The sequence below is a fragment of the Emys orbicularis genome, chromosome 14, assembly GCF_028017835.1.
Source record: "Emys orbicularis isolate rEmyOrb1 chromosome 14, rEmyOrb1.hap1, whole genome shotgun sequence".
In the NCBI taxonomy this organism is placed as follows: domain Eukaryota; kingdom Metazoa; phylum Chordata; order Testudines; family Emydidae; genus Emys; species Emys orbicularis.
The window spans coordinates 27,636,348-27,661,732 of record NC_088696.1 but is presented as its reverse complement, the minus strand read 5'-3'; the positions used below and the strand labels follow the sequence as shown (position 1 = coordinate 27,661,732).

Sequence of the window (25,385 nt, the reverse complement as noted above, 5' to 3'; positions counted from 1 at the left end):
ACTTCTTTTCTTACAAGATTAGACGAATTTGCACTGAGAACTAAGGGAAAATCTGTCCAACGTGTAGCAGGACACTTAACAGGTAACAAAGCTCCCCACTTCTCAGTTGATATCCAAAACAAACTGAGGCCTCGATCCTGCAGACACTTATAACTTAACACCTTTGGAGTAGCCCATTGAAGTACCTATTAAATACAAAGTCATTACATCTACAAACTATTTCAGAAAGTACAATCACTTACCTTACAGTGATTGGCTCTTAGTACGTGTTTTGTCTGCAGGGATCCCACTCTGGGTTTCTGGCTACCAGTTCTCTCTCTACAGAGCAGGGTTTCAGGGGTCTTATCTAAATAGACGACAGGGCTCCCCCCAGCACACTAGGCATCAAATCTAGTACCTGCAACTAGTGAGTAGTGCTGGACAGAAGTATGTACTAAAGTTCCAAATTGCTGCCCTGAACATTTCTGATAAGGACATTCCTCAAGCATGCCAAGGAGATAATTTGGGTCCTAGTAGAATGTACTTTAATATGAGAGGGTGGAGCTAATTAATTTAGTTCATAGGAGAGGTTAATGCCATCCAATACCTATTTCATGAAAGTCTTTGGGTCATAACAGTCCACCCTCCAGTCCTGTCCCCAGATGCTACAAATAGTCTAGGTGACTTGCAGAAAGGCTTTGTTCTACCGAGCTATTTGGAGAGGACCCTCAAGACAGAGCACATCAAGTTTTGCTCCTTCATGAGTTTTTGTAGCTGGGAACAGAGACACACTGGAAGGTTTATGTATTGATTCAAATGTAAGTCTGAGACCACGTTTGGTGAGGTCTGAGAGTTACCTTGTCTTTGTGAAATTTAGTATAAGGAGGTTCTACCATTAACACCTGAATCTCACTCACCCTTTGAGCAGAGGCAACAGCTACTAAAAATGCTGACTTCATAGAAGGGTGGCATAAAGAGTATGAAGATAAAGGTTCAAAGGAGTCGGGGGGAGATTAATTAGGTCCAGGAATACAATATTTAGGTCCCAGGAAGGGGAAAGTCCATTACTGGGGGAAGTGTGTGGATCACATCTTTTCAAGAACTTAGACATAGATGGATATCAGAATATACTGGAGAGTGACAAGCAGATATTGTGGCTAAATGAACCCTAACCAAACTGACTGAATGTCCCAAATGTTTCAAGGGTAACTAGTCCATAACAACAGGAATAGATGGGGATTGAAGATCATGCTGAACATCCCAGAGTGAAAAGAGTTTCCATTTGGAACTATATATTTGTCTTGTAGAAGCCTTTATGCTTTGAATCAAAATATCTTGTACCTCTATGGAGCGGTTCCGTTCTGTCAGATGTACAGACCAGGGGTCCATGTGTATGATCGGAGTACCAGAACTGATGTACCTATGCTGGTACTATCAATATTAGCCAGCCATTGTCCCGTTTTACTCTTCTGGAGACTAACGGGATTAGCAGGAAGGCACACATCAAGTGTCCGTTCCACTGGATCAGGAATGCATCCAAAAGGGAACCTGGGTTCATGTGTCCTTGGGAGCAAAAATGCCAAGCATTTCTTATTCAAGTTGGTGGCAAACAGGTCTGTGGTTGGAAACCTCATTTGAGGAAGACTTGATTGAGGACTGCCACAAGTACTCCTGTTATTTTTACTCATAACTTGTAAAACAGTCCGCCAGATTCCTTTGAATACCTTGTAGTGTACAGCTATGAGATTTAATTAATGTTGTGTGCACTAGTCGTGTAGATGAAACCGCCTGTTGTCAGAGAACAGATAATGTCACTCTACCCTTTCTGTTGACATACTGTTGTCACTGTAGTCCATCAGGACTTGAATGGTAGCAGGAAAGATACTCATGCTAAATATATCGAATTCCAGTCCATGTATAGATAAGAGTCTGTTGGGGATCACCAACCTTTTGTCTGAAGACTGTCTAGGAGTGCCCCCAGTCTTGTTTAGAACCATCTGTTAACAGAGTTTTGGTAGCAGATGGGAACATGAATATGATGCCTTGGTAGACTTTTTGCAGGTCTTTTCACCAGCGTAGAGAGGACAGGACTTCTAAGGGACCTACAACCTGCACGTTCATGCTGTAAGTGCCAAGTTGATTATAACTACCGTTGAAGAGGTAGCTATGCCCTAATAGCTAAGTCTCTAGAAATTATAAATGTACACTGTACTGAGACTGCACGTACGGAGGAAAGTGATACTGTGAAGATTGACACTGATGAGTCGCGTGCAAAAGAGCATGCATCAGGCAGTAAAGCTGATCTGCAGAGTGGATCAGGCTTTGAAGGAAGAGCAGTGGCAGAGTGACAAGTATGACGACTCTTTGGTCTCCTCTTTGACAGTACCAGGGAAAGTGATCTGTGCTGTGGCCTTAGAACTATGCCCCTTTCTGCCATGGTCAGCAGGATAAACTGACTGACTCCTCGAGGCCTATACTGATTCTTTGGTACCTAGAGACAAGGCAGGAGGTCTTCTGGTAGCTGTGGAGACCCAGGTACCTGAGGTGTCACCCTGGCTTCCTGGAGAGCAGGTCAAATGCTGTTTATGAGCAGCAGAACCACATTCTGACTCACGATTCTCTGAGTCAGAAGTGCCCTCGTTGATCGCTCTGGTAGAAATAATTTCAGGTGAGCATCTCAGGCTTCTAGTTTGAAGAAAGATCTATAGATGGAACATTTGTCAGGAACGTGGTCTTCTCCAAGGCAAAAAGTGGTATTTAGGATGCCCATTCATTTGGGCATAGCCAGCTCACAGGTAGGGCAGGACTTAAAGCTCAGTTTTTGCTTCATCCATGAAGTCAATGCCTCAGTACAGAGGATGCTCATATTTTCTAATTATTATTTTATATTTTTTGCCAACAGGCTAAATAGTACTAAACTAAACACACATTAATCCTAACTCTAATAGAGGAGAGCTACAGGGTTCTAAGTGGACACAGCTAAGATCCATCGTTCTGCCACAGGAGTTAAGAAAAATCTGAGAGGCAGCTGGGCCCTTGGTTGGGGTGGAGTATGAGGATGTGTAGGAGACAGGTACAACCCCAGTTGACACTGCTGGCCAAAAGAATCCAATCTTGTGCTCCTGGGGCACATGCACCCTTAAGAGTGTGATCCATGTGGACAAATACCGTACTCAAAGAATAATTCTTCCGGTGGAAGATCATGAACAGTTTTGGAACAGATGTTTAAATACATTTCTATGCTCTTCCCCTAGTTTAAAGGCAAGAACCCTATCTTGTAACACATATGCACAACTTCAGTAACTGGAATAGTCTCGTGGAAGCCAATGGGGCTACTCACATGCCCCTGAGTTAAGCGCATGCATAAGCGTTTGTAAAATTGGAGCCTTAGCAAGCAAAAGGTAATGCTAACATTCTCGTCAGCTATTGAAACCCGAGGTCTGAAAATTTGGCTCACAACCTGATGTTACTACAGCAGAACTATACTATCAATTTTTAACATTAAGGGTTAAATCCTGCTTGCCTCACCCATGCAAAAAGCTTTACTGAGTCGAAAGATCTAAGAATTTTGCTCTGAGGTTATAACTATTCAAATAGTTAAGAGACTAGTGGGTGAGGTAATATCTATTATTGGACCAACTTCTGTTGGTGAGAGAGACAAGCTTTCAAGCTTACACAGGAATAAGCTTGAAAGCTTGTCTTTCTCACCAACAGAAGTAGATCCAGTAAAAGATATTACCTCACCCACCTTGTCTCCCTAATATCCTGGGACCAGCATGGCTACAACACTGCATACAAATACTTAAGGTCAGTCTCGGTAGAAGTATCCATTTCAACTGTTGACCATGGTTAACAAGTTTTGATTAAAGAAAGAAAATATAATAAAGCAGTTACCATTAAAGAAGGAATAGCCAACACTCAATGAGACTGAAGTGCATCTCTCTGTGTATCTACATAGAACAGACAGGGCAAGCTAGCAGATATATTATATATTTTTTGACTTTACCAAAAGAGGCTTATCATGTATGTCTAAAGGTCTGAATAAGAGAAAGGGGAAAGGAAGTAAGTTCAAAGATTTTGCACAAGGTTTTAATATCCAAACCTATTAAACCTACCAGACAGTTAGACTCTGTAGACTAAGTCAAAAAAACAAAAATAACGGAAATAGATTTGTTCTCATCATTTTCATGACTTAATATGTCATTTTTCAATTAAATAATGAATGCCATATTTACTAATACTATACAAGCCTGACACAATTAATTTTGGCTTTCTGCACCAACCTCTGGTATTAATCATTGCAGGCATGAATAACTAAAGTAGTTAAGATAGTTAGCCAATATCATATTTCCAGAATACTTTTTAAGTAGGTTAAGCTATATAATTATGAACTGTATTACCAGAATGCCTTGTACTCATGCTAAGCTTTACTGTGGAAATTCACTACCAGTCAAATTGTTGTAAACTTTTTTCTTTGTACATGCAGAATCCCTCAGAAGCAAGATGTGTGCTCTGGTAAATTTTATCGAGTATGAACAGTGTACTAGGTATAGTTACTGCAAATGTCTCAGTGGTCTAAGGCTACTTGTACTCTACAGTCTACTAATATCTGAAATACGTACAAAACCTAGAAAAAGAAAAGGTGTCTCCAATCTGTTGTAAACAAGGGGAAACAAATATGAGCACAGTTAAGCTCATAATTTAGAACAGAGTGAAGATGTAACTGCTGCAATTGATAATGTATAAACTATATTATGCTGATCTATCTTTGATTAATAGAGCCTGATTATCTGCTGTATGAGCAATAAAGGAACTGAACTCTCAATAAGACACAACATTTAATATTGATGCTAATGCACCTTCTCTTGCAAACATAGTTAGAATTTCTCTGTATACTTTCCATGAATATTTAATTCCAGATTGTTTAGATAGCAACGTGTACTTCACTTTGTTTGAGCCTTAAGAGTGGCAATATTTTGGTTCCAGACTGACAAAGGATAAAGAAGTAGAGTGTCTGAATATTTGATTCTGCATTTTACTTTACCCAATTCTTATTATAAAGTGATTTATCAATGTACAACTCCATAGTGCTAGCATAAAGCATTATCTAACCTTGATAAAATCTCTGATGAGTTGGGCTGCTTTAACCCCATTCTGTACATTAAAGCTGATATCGACTTTTACTTCAGTGAAGGAATCTGTCAGTTTAATAATAGGTACCTGACAAAAGAGCAAGAGATAAAGTTAATATTTAACTATCTACTAAGTTTCCAAGATATATTTAGCTTCATTACTAAAAGATGATGTGCAAATACCTACACTAGCAAATTTGAACTGTTTTATAGATTTGTAGAAGGAAGGGAGGGAGAGAGAAAGATTGCAGGAGCGCTGTGAATTTAAAGATCTCACCCCTTTTTTATACATTTAATTGAATTGGGAACGATTTTTAACTCATACTGAAACTATTTTCAATTTAAAATCTGTTATGCATAACACTGTTCTGAAACATTTTAAAATGCTGTAAAGTGAGTACCGTATATACTCGATCATAAGCCAGTTTGTTTATAAGCCGACCCTCCCAAGATGGATAAGTAAAAATGGAAAATTTTTAGGACCCATTCAAAAGCCGACCCTATAATTGAGGGGTCAGCAAACTTTGGCTCCCGGGCCATCAGGATAAGCTGCTGGTGAGCCGAGATGGTTTGTTTACCTTGAGCGTCCGCAGGAATAGAGGTAAACCTAAGTAAACAAAGTGTCCCAGCGCGCCAGTTGCTTACCCTGACGGGCCAGGACAGCAACTGGTGGGGAAATTTTTTTTTGGGGGGGGGAGAAGCTGGGAGTCAGGGGAGTAACCCCTGTGACCAACCCCCACTACCCCACCTCTAGATCGGGACCCCCACACTCTCCCCATCTCATCCCTTCCCACCTTATCTGGGGAGGATGTCTCTGGCCTGGCTGGAGCTGCTCCGTCAGGGTGGGCAGCGTGGCCGCAGCCTGCTCCGCGGGCCAGACTAGGCGGCGCGGCCGCAGCATGTTTCAGCAGGCTGTGCCGGGCGGCACGGCCACAGCGTGTTCCGGTGGGCTGGGCCGGGTGGCACAGCCACAGCCTGCTTGGAGGGGGCGGGGGGGCGCGCGGCATGGCTGCAGCCTGCCAGCCCCAAAGCTGCAGCTGCTTCAGAGGCTGGGGGGGAGAGCAGTGTGGCCAGAAGCGGAGAGACTCTGGCCCCACCTCTTCCCTTCCTCTGTTGGGGGGAGGGGTTGTGTCCCACCTCTTCCCCTCTATACCCGTTTATAAGCCAACCCCCTTCTCTGGTGCTTCCCTTTTTTACTAAAAAATTCGCCTTATGAACAAGTATATACGGTAGTTGTCAAGTCAAAACAGTATAATTTCTTGTGAGAAGCAAACACCAGAGGGCGACAAATGCACAACAATTAAAGATCCCTGATTTCATGCAAACATTCTTAATGAGAAGAGGAAAGAGACAGTGTAGGTTTACACTGCACACTAATTCTGGGCTCCCACTCAGGTTTGAGCCCAAGCGCCCTTTACATCCACATAGAAATCAGTCTGACTTGGGCCAGCAAGCACTCAGAAGCCAAGTTCTAGGACCCTGCTAAGGGGATGGGTCAGAGCCCAAGTTTTGCTGTGGTTTGGGGTCCAAGCTCTGTCATTTTGCAGTGTGGATGCAGCTCAAGTCACAGACAGAGTCAGAAGGTCTGTATAGTGACGTATGGATGCATTAGTATGGCTGTGAGACCCAAGTCTAGTAACTGTAAGCCCAGGTTTACAATGCAGCACAGAAGCTTAAGACCCGGCTCAAACACCAACTCCTCAAGGTTGGGTCCACAAACCCAGGTTTGCAGTGCAATTTAGACAAATCCACAAATATCGCAGCAAATCTGTCCATAGATTAAACAAATTACAAGACACATTATGAGTAATAAAATTGTCACTAAATAAGCAGATTTGATTCCGACCATCACAAAGCAAAGTCTGAGTAAAATGATACTATTTTACAAAGTAGAAGTATACCTGAAGATATTAAACTGGAAAAAGACTTACAGTTGCTTTGTCTAGAACCTTTACTGAACCTTCATCTGCTACATTGTGCTTTCTAAGAGCCTCTTCCAGGGTCCACAGAGGCAAAGTCTCCCATTTTCCAAACACAACTAAGTCAATATCACTGAAAATGCAAGAGAACATAAAAATAGTAAGTTAATATATGTACTGACGCTAGGTTTGGTGGGCATTTAAAAGTATAGGATTGGAAAAACACCAATAGAAAGTAAAGTAAGTAAAACAGGTCACTGAATTCTCTTAAGCAGGAGGAAGATAAAAATTAATACACAACATCAGAGTAATTTTTTAAATGTCTAAAATATGCTAAGGGAGACAAGGTGGTAATGTCTTTTACTAGAGCAACTTCTGTGGAGCTCAAAAGCTTGTTTCTTTCACCAACAGAGCTCTTCTTCAGGTGACCTCAGGCTTCAGATGGAACTCAAAAGTTCTCTCTTTCACCAAGAGAAGTTGGTCCATTAAAGATATTACCTCACCCACCCTTGCGTCTCCCATAGCCTGGGACCAACACAGTTACAACACTGTAAATATACTAAAATCAGACAGCAAGCTACCATCCTGACAATTTGATAATGTGAAGTGGGATAAATGAATCCACCTTTCCATTAAAAAACAATGGAAATAGTATTCAGAAGAACTATGAGCTGTTAACGTATGAAAACAGTTGATGTAATGACTACATTAATCAGAGTAATTTCTAAGTATATAGAACAACCTTGAAACCCTTGGGTTTTAACTGCTTTCCAGCCTACTCTGCATCAAACTGGTTTCCCTCCCTCCCCCCACCAATTAACTGAAAAATATCAAAGATAGAACCAAGAGAGATTACACACCTATTCACTAAATAAATACTGAAGCAGAGTTTTGAAAAAGGTTAAGTTAGTTAGTTATTTAAGGTGTTTTAACTAAGTCTCAGTAATTTTCCTTTGAATATGAAAATAGCAAGTCCTAATTAGAATTAAACCATCAGAGCATCTTTAGCTGCAGGAGAGAGAGGAGATGGATAGGAGCCCAGTTTGGGCTATAGATGAGATTTGCAGGGGATTTTTTTCTCTCTGATGTGTGCATGAAAAGGAGTGGATCAAACTGATAGAACAGATTGTTAACTATCCAGTATTACACTACAAGTTTCAAGACAAAAACAATTATTTCTTTATGTGCATGAACTAGCAGTGTCTTCAGACAGAACAGATTTCATAAATCAGTGAGGATAGCATCCATCTAATGGTAATCACAGCCTTGATGAGCGTTCTAATAGAAATTTTAAAGGTGCCTAGATGACTGTGCAATTTTATTAGGGTCCAAAAGAGTCTTTAAAATTTAAAAACAGTGAAAACTTTTTTGGAGGCTTTGAAGAAGCTGAGCTATATATTTTTCCAAACTTCTTTTTTGGTTTGTAGTTTAAGGTCTGCTTTCCAAATCAGGCACTAGACCAGCCTGATATGGGTAAAGAGGGAAGGATTTAGGCCTAGACAGATTATTCTTCACCAATAAACTGGCTTGCCAAAGTAAACTATGGGGGGGGAGGGGAAGAAATACTGGAGAATCTACCTTATTTCAGAAGTTATTTTCATGCAGATTTAGAATTTTACAGAATTTTACAGAAACCACATTAGGAACTTTGGCTGTCTGTGTGCAAATTCTAATCAGTGTTAGCAACAGACAGGTTTAACACCAATCCAACTATATACTGTTTAGCTGACCAGGAACAAACACCACTCAGCACATTTCAGAAAACTATGGTTAAAACCTTCTCTTCTGAAATGGTGCTGAACACTATTTTATTCTGATCTACACTTGCAGCTAAATCAGTGCTCCACTCATTGCTCACTCAGATTTGGTAGCAGCAAAGAATGTTTCTAGCGTGCACCAGGCCAGAGAGAGCAATATAGTAACACCCTGAGAATACATATTACCTGAAGGATAACACGACTTGACCCCCATCAGATGAACAATCATTATCTAATTAGTCCTCAGCACTGAGGTAATTGGATAGTCAAGGGATTCTATTTTAGAACAATAGAATCAAAAAGGCCAGCAAAGGGTGTTTTAACAGGAAAACCTCAGATCTAGACTAACTGTGTAGCTAGAGATGAAGAAAAAAATTAAAGAAACAAGAGAAGATTGTGTTCATGTTCGAGACTAATAACCAAGCAGACTGAAGAGACACAGTGTACCACGCTGGCCTCAATTCGGTTTTATTAAATCAAATACTCCAAGCATTGGAATTCTTCTGAATAGCAAAGTAGGCAAGCTCCAGAGCAACAAACACAAACAGGGAAGAAAGGCAGGCCAGACAGAAGTGCCTCTGACCAATGCATCCAGAGTTCAGAGAGATTTCAATTAAATTCTCACAATTGAGTTTTGGTAGTGAATAAAAACTAACTTTACAAATTGTAATCAAAATCTGAACCACTGAATGGCTCAGAACAAATGCCAAGCATCAAGACTAGAGCAGCAAGGGGATTAAGTCTATTAGACATGTGAATAATGATGCATATATTTCTTGAATTATCAGCACCTAATGTATTTTTGATTAATCCAAATTGTCTGAAGAAAGAACAAAGCCAAATTTAAGCAGGCAACATGTTTTCTTGGGGGACCTGTGCTTCTGAGAGGCCTACTTGTCAGAAATTTAGCAACTCAGTTTGATTTCTTTCTTGTTGCTTCTTAAGTCAAAGCCAATTATATGAAGAAGTTTCTTTAATTTGGTTCCTAATTTTATTAAGCATTTTCCTCCTAAGAGTAGATGAGAAACAATAATTGTGAACAGAGAAGAATATTGTAGTCAGGTTTGGGAATCAACTAATTACTTAGGGTTACCATACGTCCGTTTTTTCCCGGACATGTCCGGCTTTTTGGTAATCAAACCCCCGTCCGGGGGGAATTGCCAAAAAGCCGAACATGTCCGGGAAAATACCGGCCGGGCACTTCCCCTCCCGCGGCTGCTCTGCTCCTCCCCTGACTCTTCGGCTCTGTTTAAGAGCCGAGCTGCCCGAGCGCTATCGGCTTCGGGCAGCCCCCATGCTTCCGGACCCTGCGCCACCGGCCGGGCACTTCCCCTCCCAGGCTCCGGGGGTGCAGGGTCCAGAGGCATGGGGGCTGCCCGAAGCCGGTAGCGCTCGGGCAGCTCGGCTCTTAAACAGAGCCGAAGAGTCAGGGGAGGAGCACAGCAGCCGGAGCCCGGGAGGGGAAGTGCCTGGCCGGGGGCGCAGGGTCCGGAGGCATGGGGGCTGCCCGAAGCCCGAGCGCTACCGGCTTCACGGTTTGCCGGGCAGCCTCCAGACCCTGCGCCCCCGGCTGGGCGCTTCCCCTCCCGGGATCCAGCTGTGCTGGGGAAGCGCCGGCCGGGGGCGCAGGGTCTGGAGGCTGCCCGGCAAACCGTGAAGCCGGTAGCGCTCGGGCAGCCCTTTTCGCGTGGCTGGGAGGGAGGAGGGGGAGTTAGGGCGGGGACTTTGGGGAAGGGGCGGGGAATGGGCAGAGTTGGGGCGGGGAAGGGGGTGGGAAAGGGGGGGGGGCCAGGGCCCGTGGAGTGTCCTCTTTTTTTATTTTTTAAGTATGGTAACCCTAAATTACTCATTCTGAAATGTTCCCTGGGAAAAAATGTTTTTAAAGGTCTTTAAAGTATAAACTACAGCCTTTGAATTGCTTATAGGACTTTATCCTGTAACCATTAGGGCTTGAAGATTACTTATATTTTACATTTTAATTGGCAAAATTATTTCAAATTCCTACATACAAGATCTTAATTCGATCTTGTGATGAACTTTCTTTTGATGGAAATTAGTAATGTATTTAGCTAAGTCTGCAGTTAGCTACTTTAGATTGCTCAGTGATAGAAGCTTGAGTGGGACTAAATAGACACACTTTATCTTCAGCATCTGATTAGTGTATATCGGGGTAGGCAACCTATGGCATGTGTGCCAAAGGCGGCACGCGAGCGGATTTTCAGTGGCACTCAAACTGCCCGGGTCCTGGCCACCAGTCCGGGGGGGGTCTGCATTTTAATTTAATTTTAAATGAAGCTTCTTAAAACATTTTAAAAACCTTATTTACTTTACATACAACAATAGTTTAGTTATATATTATAGACTTACAGAAAGACACCTTTTATAAACGTTAAAATGTATTACTGGCACACAAAACCTTAAATTAGAGTGAATAAATGAAGACTTGGCACACCACTTCTGAAAGGTTGCTAACCCCGGTGTATATGTTGATAGCTTTAAGAGTTCTTTTGGTTTAAGTGGTTAGCTAAAAAATAGCCTCCTCTTTTGTTAGGCCCATTGTATACATTATTTAAAAAAAAAAAAAAAAAAAAAAAAAAAAAAAAGGCAGCAGCAGCCTGGATTCTTAAAAAGGCTTTATTCCCCTATCTTTTTGGACAAAAAGATCTACAAACATTTATGTCAACCAAACTGACTACGTAATATGCTGATGTTTTAATTTCTTCTTCTAGAAACTGGATTCAGCTTCTCTTTTAATATAAATAGCTTAATACTTGACCTCAAATGTCAGGTTTAAAGGGTATCACATGCTGGAAAAATCACAGTGAAGTGGGAGAAATCTAAAATTTTACTTTGATTTAATCTTGTAATTAGACTGAATTACAAAACTAAATTTATACTTGATAATACGATCAAAGGGGTCACATTTTAAATTAATGCAAGCAGGATCTAAACAGGTGGATGTGTTCTATTTCATATAATCCATCAATCATTCTTTATATTTTTACAATGTATTTATTGGGAGGGCTGAATAAAAGTATAATATTTACCTTCAGGCTTGAGCAGTTTTAAGGGATAGTCAGACATTTTAAAACATGAGGCAATCTTTTAAAAAAGACCATATCTTAAACATCACTGAAACAGGTACTCTATACAAATGCCTGTATACAAGTCAGCTTTGAATATATATATTGATACAAAACACATGATATAAGTCAGTAGTTAGGAAAACAGTAAGATGACAAGTGCATATTCCACCCCAGGAACATTATTCTATCTCAGTGCACAAAAATTCAACATACAGCAATGGGGGACAAAGGTAAACAGCAGACGAAGAGACTTCAAAATATGCCTAAACAATGTAGAAGAAGTTACTGAAAAGGTACTAACCTAGTAGGTAGATATAAACCAGTTTTAAAACTTCCAAATATCTGCACCTGTAACAGAAAAATAGGGCATTAGAATGCACCTTTTAAATTTCTGAACAATTATCTAATCGAGTCTCCAGAAAAGTTTGACTATTGCTACCCTCCACTGGTAGTTTTAGGTATTACTGAAATATTTAACATGACCATAAAACAGAGGAGTCTGGCAAACTCAAGTATTTACATCTTTAACTTTAAAAGAAGATTAGAAATAGAGCAATGCAGCAATAGGCCTAAAAATATACATGACAGTAAGCAGCTGTACAGATAGAAGACAATATCAGAATAAATATTATTTCTAATTAAAGTGCTACTCGTGACAGTAGAGTTCTAACTCCATCAGCTTTTCCATTACAAATCCCTCATTTTAAAAATACTTAAGTGTGTAAGAAACTATTTTTAAAAATAATACTACTAGAGAAAAGCATCAAAGAGTCTGATATAACATCCAGGCAAAAGAGTTTGTGTTCTAGCTCTCAAGCCATTTATACCTTTGTACTACCACAAATATATATTACCATCTACTTTATAGAAGTGTTGCAAGCACTAACTTTTTGGAGGGTGCTAGGAGTGCTATTAATACTATACTTCAGCATTCTTATTGTATTGGTGCAGGTGCATGTTTTTGCTTGCATGTAAACTATTTATATTTTTGCTAACATCTTTACAATCTTAGTGCATGTCTACACTTAAAATCCTACAGTGGCACAGATGCACTGATGCAGCTGCGCCATTGTAACGCTTCAGTGAAGACACTACCTACACTAATAAGAAGGCCTCTCCTGTCAGCAGCATAGGTACTCCACCTCCCTGAGAGGTGGTAGGTATGTTGAAGGGCGAAACCCTTCCATCGACATAGCACTGTCTACACTGGAAGTTAGGTTGATATAACTGCATTGCTCAGGGGTATAGATTTTCCACACACCCCTGAGCAACACAGTTTTACAGAAGTTGCTAGCATAGACCAAGCCTTACTGACTTCTTCCTTCTGTCTTGGATTTTGCAGACATTAACACAATGCTAATGTTTCTGAGAGAACCTTTACCATGCAACGTACCCAGAGGTATTCATTCTAACAAACACAAATCCTGACAACACCCACAATTAATGCAAAATAGGAACCCTTTGCAAGCCAGTTTATATTCCTCTCCCACCCCAACGTTTAAAACAGTGAATTTCACATTTGCCAGATTAAACAGACTTAAGCTTACTACTGCCCATCTTGTGTCCAACTATGGTATTGTCATAATCGCACAAGGTATGCAACATCAACTGTTCTCTGACCAACGCGGAGGACTGTGTAATATCTAAGTACAGTTAAGGATAATGTGACAAGCTTTCCTCTGAATTTCATTGGATGACAACTTTTGTTTATACAATACTAGCAAGATTTAATGTTCACGTCATCAAGTTCTTTTATTTTATTTTAAATGCCTTCACTTAAAAAATGACTAAATGTTGTTCAGTTTCAGTGTAATTAAAGCCTTTCTTATGGTGGAACCCAGCTGATGCCAAGAACAATTCTCACTTATTAGGAATGTTTCCTTCTAAACACATCCCCCTCAAGTAAGAGAGCAAATGACAATTTCTGAAGTCTATAAATAAAGTTACAGGTTAAGATATATAGTTTTACACAATCAACTTTTTATCCCTTTCTTGAATGCTATGGGGGAAGCATACAATGTATGTGCCATGTCTTGTTTTAAAGTTTCATTCATGGGGACACGCTATTTTATTTTATTGTTTGTGCTCATAAATGGTTTCAACATGCTTGTTCACAGGGTTTACACCTTATTGGTTGTGTGTTTTGGTGTCTAAGTACACAAGAACACTTCATCTTAGTTCATTTCAAATTCAAGTGATACTGTATCTAGATGGGTCACAGCTGAGATTTATAGGGTTTTAAAAACAAACAAACACACACTTACCTGTGAGGTTAATGTGAATAGCACTGGCTAGAGCCATGGACAGAGACCAGGCACCACTCAAGCTTCCCCCAGTAAAACACCAAGCAACTAATGTCCTTGGGGCAAGTGAAACGATATTGTATTTCTAAATTACATTCTATGGAGTTAATTTATTGTAGGAATGCTTTATTTAAAATTAAAAACAGAGTGAATAGTTTAAATTTGAAAGCACATGCAAAGATTTTACAAGATGAGAACTACAGCATTACATCATCATCTACACCACTGTTGCTCCTGGATGCACTGCCTTGGTGTTGGCTGCTAGGGCTGCAAGCAGGGGTCGGGCCCTGCCCCTTCTGGAGACAGCTGGGGCACAACGCTGGAGGAGCAAGCAGCTGGTAAGTTCCCCACCTTCCCAGGGGTGGTGGGGCTCAGGCTTTGGGCTTCACCCCTGGGGTGGTGGCGCAGCAGGCTCTGGCCATGGGGCTTCTGGCTCCGGCCCTAGGCTCCGACTGCGCAATGGCAGGTCCCAGGCTGTGGCCATGCAGTTTCGGGCTCCATCCCCCAGCCATGGGACTTTGGGCTCTGGCTACGGGGCATCAGGCTCTGACCCCCAACTATCTCCCCCGACCCCCCACCCGAATCACCCCTGGCTCCTGCTGGCTCCCCCTACTCCTGAATCCAGGGCTTAATTTGTCCCCAGCTTTGCTGGGGTTGAGTAAGTATGCTGTGAAAAGCGATATTTGTATGTTTGTTAATATCACTTTTAACAACAGGACTTACAAGCTAGCAACAAATAAATTACAATGATTTTGGACATGTATATGTGCATATTTATTTGTTTTTCCTAAAGCGAATAAGTATTTGAGGGAAAAGTGTGAGAGCGGCCAGCAAGAGTTGGTGGTCGCACTCTGAGGCCACCAAAAAAATTGTCCTGAGAAACCCTGATCTAAGTCATGGTTCCTTCCTACACCATCTCTTATACCTGTATGCACATAAGCTTCTCTTTTCCAGCAGGACAAGCCACCTCAATGCAATCAGGTAGGCCTCCCCCACCAGTCATGTTCTCCTACACTTGTGCCTTACCTCACACTCTTAAGTAACATTAAAAAAAAAGTTAAGAACTAATGAGATGCGTGGTAACAAAAACCCAAATATAATTCTGGTTAAATCTCATACCCTTCCTTTGTTGGTAGTATATCTAATTTAGCTTCCCTAACCAAGGCATTTGTTCATATACAGTAACTCCTCACTTAACGTTGTAATTATGTTCCTGAAAAAGCAAAATGATGTTAAGTGAATCCAATTTCCCCATAAGAATTAATGTAAATGGGGGGGTTAGGTTCCAGGGAAATTTTTTTTTGCCAGACAAAAGACATTATATACATATACAGTATAAGTTTTAAACAATTTTAAACAAACAGTTTAATATGGTATACAGCAATGAATGATTGTGAAGCTTGGTTGAGGTGGTGGAGTAAGATGGTGGAATATTTCCCAGGGAATGCCTTGCTGCTAAATGATGAACCAGCACTCAGCTGAGCCCTCAAGGGTTAATAGGCTGCTGTTAATGTAGCCTCACACTCTGCAAGGCAGCATGGACTGAGACAGGAGGGAGGAAACACAACCGATGCAGGGCAGTAGCTGCAAACACTTCCCTGCAAAAACTGAACATGATGATGAGCCCACACTATCCAGCTGGAGCACACCACTCCCTCCTCCTGACAGCACACACACAGCTACACAGGTGCTGACTTTCCAAAGTGCTGGGGGGTGGATGCATGAGTGAGAGAGACACGTGCATTGCCCCTTTAAATATACTGACACCACTTCAAGTACGTTGCCCTTTTAAGCAGATCAGCCAGTTCTGACAGGAAGCAACAGCTTCCAGCCAGCTCCCTCCTCTCTGTCCCTCTCCTCAGCTTTGTGGAGAGGGGGTACAGAGCGGGGGGGGGCATGGCAGGAGCAGGGGGACATCCTGATATCAGCACCCCTCTCCCACCCCAGCAAGCTCCCGAGAGCAGCTCCAAAGCAGAGGGCAGGTCAGGAGCAGCACAGCAGTGGGGGGGAGGGACAGCTGAACTGCTGCTGGGCAGCTGCCAAGCCACATACCTTACAGGGAATTTAGGGGAGCTGATGGGGGGGGGGAGGGGCTGCTGGCCACCCCTGATTCTAATCCCCACAAGGAGGGGCTGCTCTTCCAGAGAATCCTGCAAGCAGTGGACAAAGCAGGCAGCTGCCAAACGAAGTTATACGTGAGCATTACACAACTTTAAACGAGCTTGTTCCCAAATAGATCAGCAACATAACAACATTAACCGGGACAATGTTAAGTGAGGAGTTACTGTACATGTCTAAAGTACCAAGCTCAACTATGATGCCATAGAAATAGTGTATATCTTCTATATCACAATTTGAGCATAAAGTTATATATGGAATAACGGGGAAAAGTGGTAGTGTAACAAAAAAAAAAAAAAAAAAAAAAAGCTGTTTACAAAGACACAAGTAGAAACAAAGCTTTTTGTTAGAGCATGCCAAGTCCTACTCACATCTGCATTCGGCCAGAGCTCCTTAATAACGTTTTCTATTCTGTTCACCACTTCCATTCGCATTCTTTCTTCTTCCGGTCTGGGAGACATGTACTTGTAGAAATCAATGATTTCTTCATGAAGACTGAAGAGAGAAAAAAAGATAAGTTAACTAAAAGAGAAAAATTAAAATGGCTGCTATTATCTCCAATGGTTTAGAAATATTTCAAGGACATTGAACACTAACTTTAAACAAAACTATTGTCTGCCTTCAACAAAAGTAAATTCAGATTTATGGAAGTTTAATTTCAACACATTAATCTACAAAACATAGGATATTCTTATATCATGTTTATGAAGAATGTGGAAATTAATCAAAGCTGCTTTTGGGTCACACTAAAAGTGAAAGAAATAGCACCACTAAATATGTTAACATCAGCATGATATATAAAGCTTTAAATCTTCAAGGAAGTCTCTAATGAGGAGTTCAGGGTACGCACAGTATCCAAATATTTAAACAAAAGCCTTTTAGCTAACCTTTTCAGTTAGTCCCTTGTCACCAACTGAGTCATCGCCTATGTCAGCACAAGCGATTTGTTAATCCACACAAAATCAATTCTGAGACATTTAAACAAATGTCAACTAACAAACAGTTGTCTGTAGTTAAAGTCATCTCAGTTATATGTACCTATTTGCCCACACCTAAGCAGAAACAGTCACACTAAGCACTGTATTCTCGTATTAGTGTTAAAAAGGAGCTGTGTACACACATCAATGGAACACAGGGTAGAATGAAGTTGGCAGTCAGCTGATCAGCTGCATTGTTTTAAAAATAAGTCCCCCCACATTTTGGATGGGGTTTTAATTAAACAGCTACACTAAGCATAATTTAACACAAGTCTCAATCCACAAGTCCAGGAAATTTGTGTATCCATTTGCACTAGCACATAGCAACTTCCTTCTGACTAACCAGAAGACTAAAGCCCATTTTCACCATGTTTTCTCTGTCAACACCACCAAATTTAAACAGTCATTGAATTCCTGCAAGATTAAATAAATCCCTGACATGGGATTGATGAGCTTATTTCACTTGTTTCCTACAGTGCCCATTATAGTAGCAGCTAGATGTTTTAAAGAGAATTAAAAAAAAAAAAAAAAAAGTTAATTGTCAAAACAAATGCATCTTGCCCAGAAGCTCTGATGGACTGCCAAGAGGAATGATTTACAAAGTTGAGGTCCTCAGATGGAAGGTGAAAAGTCTTCCTAGCCTTTCCCCCCCCCCATCTGCCCTCCCCCCCACACACAATGGAAGCTATACCACAGATGTCATGAAATAGATGAAGGACACATCTGAAAGGGACATGACAGTAAGTATTATGACTAAAGAGATATGCAACTCAAATTTCATCTGTCTGAAACATTTTAATATTCTCCTGTTACAAGTAACATTGTAGAGTACTCAAACTGATAAGAGATTAGAGGATCAAATATTTTCTTTATTTTTTACTTAGTATCTAGCTATGCTCTTTGTATAATTAGTTTAATTTTAGTCTCTTACACTAGCATCACTCGGTCATGCTTATGCAGGACATTCTATTCCTCAGGTATCGCTACAGAGTGTTTCTAACAGCAAATCTGCAAAATTGAATGGCTGCTCTTTCAGTGTTTACTTGGTTGTTACTATAAAACTTGGCTTCCTACTGTCTTACTCCTTCCTCCTCTCCCCACTTGTATTCTTCACTCAAAAATCTTCAACATGAGACCAAAACACACATCCCTCAATATACTGTTTGTGATCTGCTACACTTGGAGGTATTTGCTAACCTAATCATTTGGTTTCTCAAAAGGTCTCCTAGTCCACCACTTAATATTTCCTCTTAGAAATCCTGATGCAATTCAGTCTGTGGTAATATTTTATAAGTTCTATCACTATAACCCTGTCGTCATCATAATTAAGTTTATGTGAGACGCACATGCTGGGGGAACTCTAGTCTGAACACTCCATGGCCAACAGAGCTTTTTAGGTAACAGAGAGGCTTGATTTTTTAGTCATTGGGTCACATTACCACTTACTACTGAGATTCCGAGCTAATGGCCAGGAGTACAGAGATTAATGTACAGATTTACTGTTAAGTACAGCCTGCAGTGACAAAGGAAGAGGATGCTAGTTAAACAGTCAGTCTGCCAGAATTTAAAACAAAAACCAAAAACAAAAACAGAGTGATAACTTAGTTCTTCCGGTTTGTAATTTAAAAAAAAGGAAAAATTAGAAATTTAATGTTTCCAGAGGTTATGGGACAAAGCAGAGAGCTGTCCATTAACGCAGTTACTTGATTGTCACTCAGTTTACTGTTTGCTAAAGTTTGGTTCTCGTGCTTTAAAATAAGATTACTCTGTTACAGATTTGTCTCCTATGGTTCTTAATGGGCATTAAATTCCTGTTAACTCAAGTAGCAACAATTCTATAAAAACACCTATATATTAAATAGAATAATATGCAGAATATCAACTGATCCATATACAACAATTGTTTGATGCATCACCTGATCCTGATCAGGGACCTTCTATAAGTAGTTGTATTTGTTTGACATTGTCATTTATCCAACAAAATTATGGGCGGGGGGGGGGGGGAATTCTCATTTTCCTTTAAAATGTTAACATTCCTGTTCCCAATACTTTACTTAGCATGTCTGATTTTGCTAACTGCTAATGGTGCAAGCTATAAAGCCAAGAGACAGGAAATTAAGAAACACACAAGGATATACAACCATAAGTCATAAGTGCACTGGACTTCCGAGAAAGTTAGTTAAAGCTTTATTTTCCAAAATAGGTACCAGATATGCTAATTAACTGATATTTCTAGAAGAATGACATTAGAAAATATTTGAGCCACTGTAAATGCATGAATAAAAGACCATTAATACATCTACACTGCACTCTCCTTAAGGTGGTGTGTAGAGTACATGTGCTACACCCCCGCCCCCCAGCACAAGTATAAATAGCAGTGGTGAAGCACTGCTTTTGGAAGTAAAGCCATGCCTGAACCCTGTGGGTATGTACCCTACACAGTTCTCTACATGTCCAAGCAGTGCTTTTCTGGTCTACACTGCTATTTTTAGCTGTGTAGTGTCCTGCTGCCTCTCCACTACCATAGCCTACTCCTGCTTTGAAAGGCTCCGGGCAGGGGGAAGGCAGCAGGAGAAGGCAGAACCAAAGCCTTTCACTGATTTGTGTAGCTACACTCTGCAGTATAGACACAGCTTGCTTTTCACAGATGCATGTGGCTATGCATACACCGCACACCACTGCCAGTACTGTGCAGTATAGATGTACCCTAACTAGACTACTAAAGAGAATGCTGAATGTGTTTGCAAGTGTCTCAAATCTAAATTCTAGGAATTCTAAATCTTTAGCTTAAAGATGAAAAGTATCCACAAATTAGTTCTAGCAATATGACAGTATTTTCTTACTATTTAATGCCACTGCATTTACTAAGTTACTTTGGATATAAAACAGCCTTTTTTTTTTTTCCTTTTTCTTTAAAGAAATTGTTACACTGCGATAATTGTTACACTGTCAAAACTCATCCGAAGCAAGGAGTCTTGTGCAGCAAGTCCCTTGCTAATGCAGTAACAATTAATTATTCAACTCAAAAATAGATGCCTGGTCTTTTTAAACTGCACAACAAAAACCAGTCCGTTCAGTGGTCTCAACTCACTGCCCCTCTTTTCCAGGTGACCACTCTTTCTTCAGGTGCCAGTGCTTCCAGCAGGGGGCAGAGAAGGGGTGATGCACCAAGTCACAATTCTCTTCAAAGAAACTGCTATATAGCAATAATAAAACACTTCACAGTACGGTTTACTGTATTTTTAATTGGAATTACATTCACAGATTAGAAATTCACCTATTACTCCAAATGATCAAGACACAATTTTAAGTAACATAATGCACTTGCAGTACCGTAAATCCATCACGGGGATCAGTGAAAGTTAGCAGGAACATTAAGGGCTATCCTGTTTTCATGAAAACGACTGAAGATACTGATTACAGATGGAGTATTTTTTCTTCACCAGAATTCTGGGGCTGAGCAAAAGTTCAACCCAGCCTGTTCAGAGATTAAGTTGACTTTGTAGAAAGTAGCCATACCCTTATCAGTTTTCATCTTCAAGTAGTCATGCAAATCTGGTAACTGGATTCAGATTTACTTATCTCATTCTGGACCTCAATAAGAGGCAGACCAGTTGAAAGTCTCTGGGTGCAGAATAGGAGGGGGGGGGGGGGGGAACAACAACCCAACCAACCAGGGGGCAATGTCACATCCTCAGGAGCAGAAATACCTTGTTACTGAATGTCAACCCTATGTTCAATTAAAGACACAATTTAGGTTTTTAAGGTTAATTAAAATCCCTTTTTGGGACACTTATTTGTAAGCAAGGATTTTTTTAAAATGATTTTTAAACTAGCTGTTCCTTTAAGAATGATTTTACAAAAGGCTCAACTCTGTAGCCATTGAAATCAAAGGAGGCTTTACTATGGATTTAAATAGGTGAAAAATCAGACGCCCCAAAAAAGGAACCCCATTTTTCATAGGAAAGCTAGAGGCTACAATATGGTATTTTGGGGGAAGAAGAGATTCACAATCCTTACAGCTCAGAATGTTATTTGATTAATAGTTCAGATGTTTAAGTTTTCAGACCAAGTAGAATTTCTGGGAGTACCTAACTGATTTAGGAGCCTTTTGAAAGTTATTCCAGATAGTCAGTGAACAGCTGATGAACTATTTACTATTCATGGTGTGTGACTGGTTATTCAGTATGTTTTCTGCTTTCTACTGAACATTTCTCTCTTAACTAGAGAAGGGGGAGGGGGACACGACATTATTCACAAATTTGTACCAGGTACGTTTTCATGTATACTGGCTGTCACATGAATATTAGTGAACAAGTAGTATGACCCCAAAACACCATAAAAATGAATCAATTATTCACAATTTTTTAGAATTTTTCAAATCAACTAATTAAGTGGTAGAGGAACAAAATAAGCAAAAATTCTGCTTGATGGGTATACATTTGGCAAGTGTCAAGGAGAGACAGGATTAATTTCTGATCTAAAGTCTCATTCCTGGAGTTTTAATGAAGACTTATGGGAAAACATGAACTGTAGGACAATTTTTATTCCTGTTTTATTTTGAAAAAGATATGAAATACTGTTCAGACTATTTTAGAATTAGCTTTGCCTCAATCAGGATGAAAGTTGTCTTCATTTAGTAGATTCAGGATTGTTTCAACTCAAGAACGCAGGCAAATTTCTTCAGTGAATAAGAAGCCTTATCTTTCACTAACAGGATAAGAATAAACTTATTCTTGAAGATGTCTGCTTTCTCTTCTACAATGAGTTCAGAAAAAAATTCCGAGTTGAGTTTAAAAACTTGTTAAGTCACAATTTACTTTCTTGCTTTCTTTTTGAAAAGAAGAAATTTCTATTAAATACTGAATAATCATAGATAAGGCTGCGTGATGGTCACGGAGGTCAGAGATTCTGTGACTTTCTAGGACATCCGTGACTTCTGCAGTTGCTGGTGCGACTGGCCCATGGGCCGCCTGAGTAGCTCGGGCAGCCCCTGGACCAGCCACACTGGCTGCTGCTGGGGCAGTCTCAGGCCACCACGCCCCTCCCGCCCCCCAGCAGCAGGAGTTTGGGTGTGGGAGGGGGCTCAGGGCTGGGGTAGGGGCATAGGAGGGGATAAGGGCTCAGGCAGCACTTACCTCGGCGGGCTCCCCGTAAGCGGTGACATGTCCCTCAGCTCCGTCCTAGGCAGAGGCATGGCCAGACAGCTGTGTGCTGCCTCTGCCCACAGGAACCGCCCCCACAGCTCCCATTGGCCACAGTTCCTAGCCAATGGGGGCTACAGAGTCGGTGCTCGGGGCGGGGGCAGCACACGGAGTCCCCCCAGCTGTGCCTCTGCCTTGGAGCTGAGGGACATGTCGCCACTCCTGGGGAGCTGCGTGGAGCCAGGTAGGGAGCCTGCCAGCCCCGCCAAGACCCTCCCCAGCACCCCCAGCCCAAGAGCACCCAAGATTTAGTCAGGGGTATATAGTACAAGTCATGGACAGGTCATGGGCTATGAATTTTTGTTTACTGCCCCTGACCTGTCCATGACTTTTACTAAAAATACCTGTGACTAAAACATAGCCTTAATCATAGATTTGATGGGTATAAAAACTAGTCCTGTCGCAGAAAACAATTATACAACAGTTAATAGTCAAATTTAAAATTTATTCTGTAGTTGGACGTTTCAAACAAAGCAGACCTGCAAATCTAAAAATCATTTAATCTAAACAAAAATCACTTCTGCTAACATTCTTTAGTAGATATCACGCAACTTCATGTATCTTTACAGCTTTCAATACAGCAGTGGAAATATTCCATTGCTGAGTCCATAATTAGGTGTTTTTTGGTCCTTTGTTTTCTTCCTTCTTTCACATTTAACTCTCCAAAGCCAACAAGAAAACTGCACAGCATTTTGTTTCCCAATCTGAGATACACGCCTAAACATATGGGTGTACCCGCTTCTCTACAGTCTCCTGGAAACTGTGCCTGCAGTCTTCAGTTTCTGTTCTCCCTCCTTCACTAAGGTGGGGCTACAAAGGTCTTTGCTCTGCACTATCCCAGGCAAGGAATAGCATTGTATAGCAGATGTGGTTAGGGGGAAAAAAGAAAGGAGTGAGAGAATATGCAACAGCTTTCTCCCAAAACAAGGAGAATAGGAAAATAAAAAAGAACATCCCATAAACACGAGTGGGGTGAAGGAACAGCTCCAACAGAGAAAGAACAAAGCAGGGAATAATTTGTAGACAGAAAGATGAGGAAGAGGAGACATACAATGGGAAACACTCAACAGATACGGGAGCAAGAGGAGGAGGGGGGATCTGGTCAGAGAGGGGAAGGGAAACAAAAGCATAAAATGTAAGTTAACCTGACAAAAGACAGTGACAAGAAAAGTGAGACAAGCAAGAGAAAAGAAAAACAAATTATAGGAATGTGAGAAAGCAGATCATGTGGCTACGGTGTCGTGGGAGACGAGTGTTAAATAGGCTACAGAGAGGGGGGCTTTAATCACTGGAAAACGTTGCATTACTGATCCACAATCAATCACAATTAAGACAGCTTTTTTTAAAAAGGCAAACATTACACAGTTTTGATTTTGACATTTCTCACTGCTGAAAAATTTAGAAGGGAATAGGGTCATACGAAAAAAGCCTTTGGTTAAGCCTTAAAGGCACACTTCTGGCTTCCCACAGCTACCTACAGCCAGAGATGATGTGTAAACTATACTCCCCATTGAAGAGTTGGGTTGCAATTTAAACGTTAGATAAGCTAGAGAGCCTTTAACTGCCCGCATATACCAAACTAACTTAAAACTAAAGCCAATGGGACTACTGTAGTCACATGCTTAAAGTTAGTTAAGCACCTGCTGAATCAGGGTCTTAGTCACAAATTTAAACCTGCTCCCTTTGAAGGCAATGGGAGTTTTGCAACTGATGTTGGAGGTAGCAAGAATTGGCTCTATATGCTGCACAGAACTTTCAAGCCAGCTTACATGCCTTCAGTACAGACACCATAGAAGGCCAAAATTTGTGTTTGCTCTGTTCTGAAACAGTGAAAGGTCCAGTATGTTTAAGTACAATGTACTTAAATACATCAACTGCAGAATTGCTCTAGAACATCTGTAATATTAAATTATGGGCAATTGTTTTTATCTTCTCTGAATAACCTGTCCCATCTTCTTTAGGGAGGATATGTGAAAGCTGCTAGCTTAAAAAAAATTCAGTTCAATTTGTGGAAAGGATTGGTGTTGAAATTAGCTTCATAAAGCAACTAGAGCAAGGCTGACAAGCCCAACATTTAAAAAGCACCCAAGTTTAGAGGAACACAGTCAATTTAAAAAACCCAAACATTTCTATCTAAATTTTGTGCATACTATAGTTATAGGTAGCAGTTAAGATTACTAACAGAAAGAAGTAAAAGAGATACTTCTTTTCCGCCACATTTTGTATAATTTTCACTGTTTCCGCTGAAAAGTGTGCCAATTTCTCACTTGCTAAAATAGGTATTCATAAATAACAAGGGAACAGAAACAATTTTTTTTTTTTTAAATCAAGACTTACTAAGTAAAGGGTACTGTTATCAGAAACTGATAATTAAAAAAAAAATGAGTTGACAACATCCCTTTTAAAAAGAGATTTACCTTGATACTGAAAAATATCAACTCTCCAAATCTAGAGCTGGAACAGTTAAAAATCCTAGCTGAAGACTAGCTGATGGTTTTGCAGTTGGGCGTGGTGCAGTACTAGGCATGAGACTGGTCTACACACAGTTTCTGTACAAGTATAAAAACTGTCAGGATTGAGGAGTTTTGTTTTTTTTTAAATAAACCAAAATAGTTATATAATTAGAATCCAGAGCGTAGACACAGCTATACTGGTATGGAAGTGCCTTATGCCCGTATTGCTTATTTTCCTTCCAGTATAAAAATAGCTATATTGGTATAAAGATATATCAGTAGACAAACCTTTATACTTCAAACTATAGCAGTACAGCTAAAGCAGCACTTGTGCTTATACAAGCCCAGAGAGGACTCACTGTCACTCCTGGAGGCTATAGAGGTTTTGTCCACAGCAGGTCCATGGGATACCAAAGTGAGGAACTGATATTGTAACAACATTACAACTCTCACTCAG

At 40.6% G+C, this 25,385-nt stretch overlaps 1 protein-coding gene across 1 annotated transcript in view; it reads right to left on the bottom strand.

Annotated features, from left to right (window-relative positions):
- TENT4B (terminal nucleotidyltransferase 4B) overlaps window positions 1-25,385 on the bottom strand; it is a 50,206-nt gene that overhangs the window by 10,745 nt on the left and 14,076 nt on the right. The window contains exons 2-5 of the mRNA XM_065416332.1: window positions 16,666-16,789; window positions 12,175-12,221; window positions 7,043-7,163; window positions 5,092-5,199 (exon numbers count right to left, since the gene is read on the bottom strand). Coding sequence (XP_065272404.1) covers window positions 5,092-5,199; window positions 7,043-7,163; window positions 12,175-12,221; window positions 16,666-16,789 — 400 coding nt within the window. The remainder of the gene's footprint in view (window positions 1-5,091; window positions 5,200-7,042; window positions 7,164-12,174; window positions 12,222-16,665; window positions 16,790-25,385) is intronic.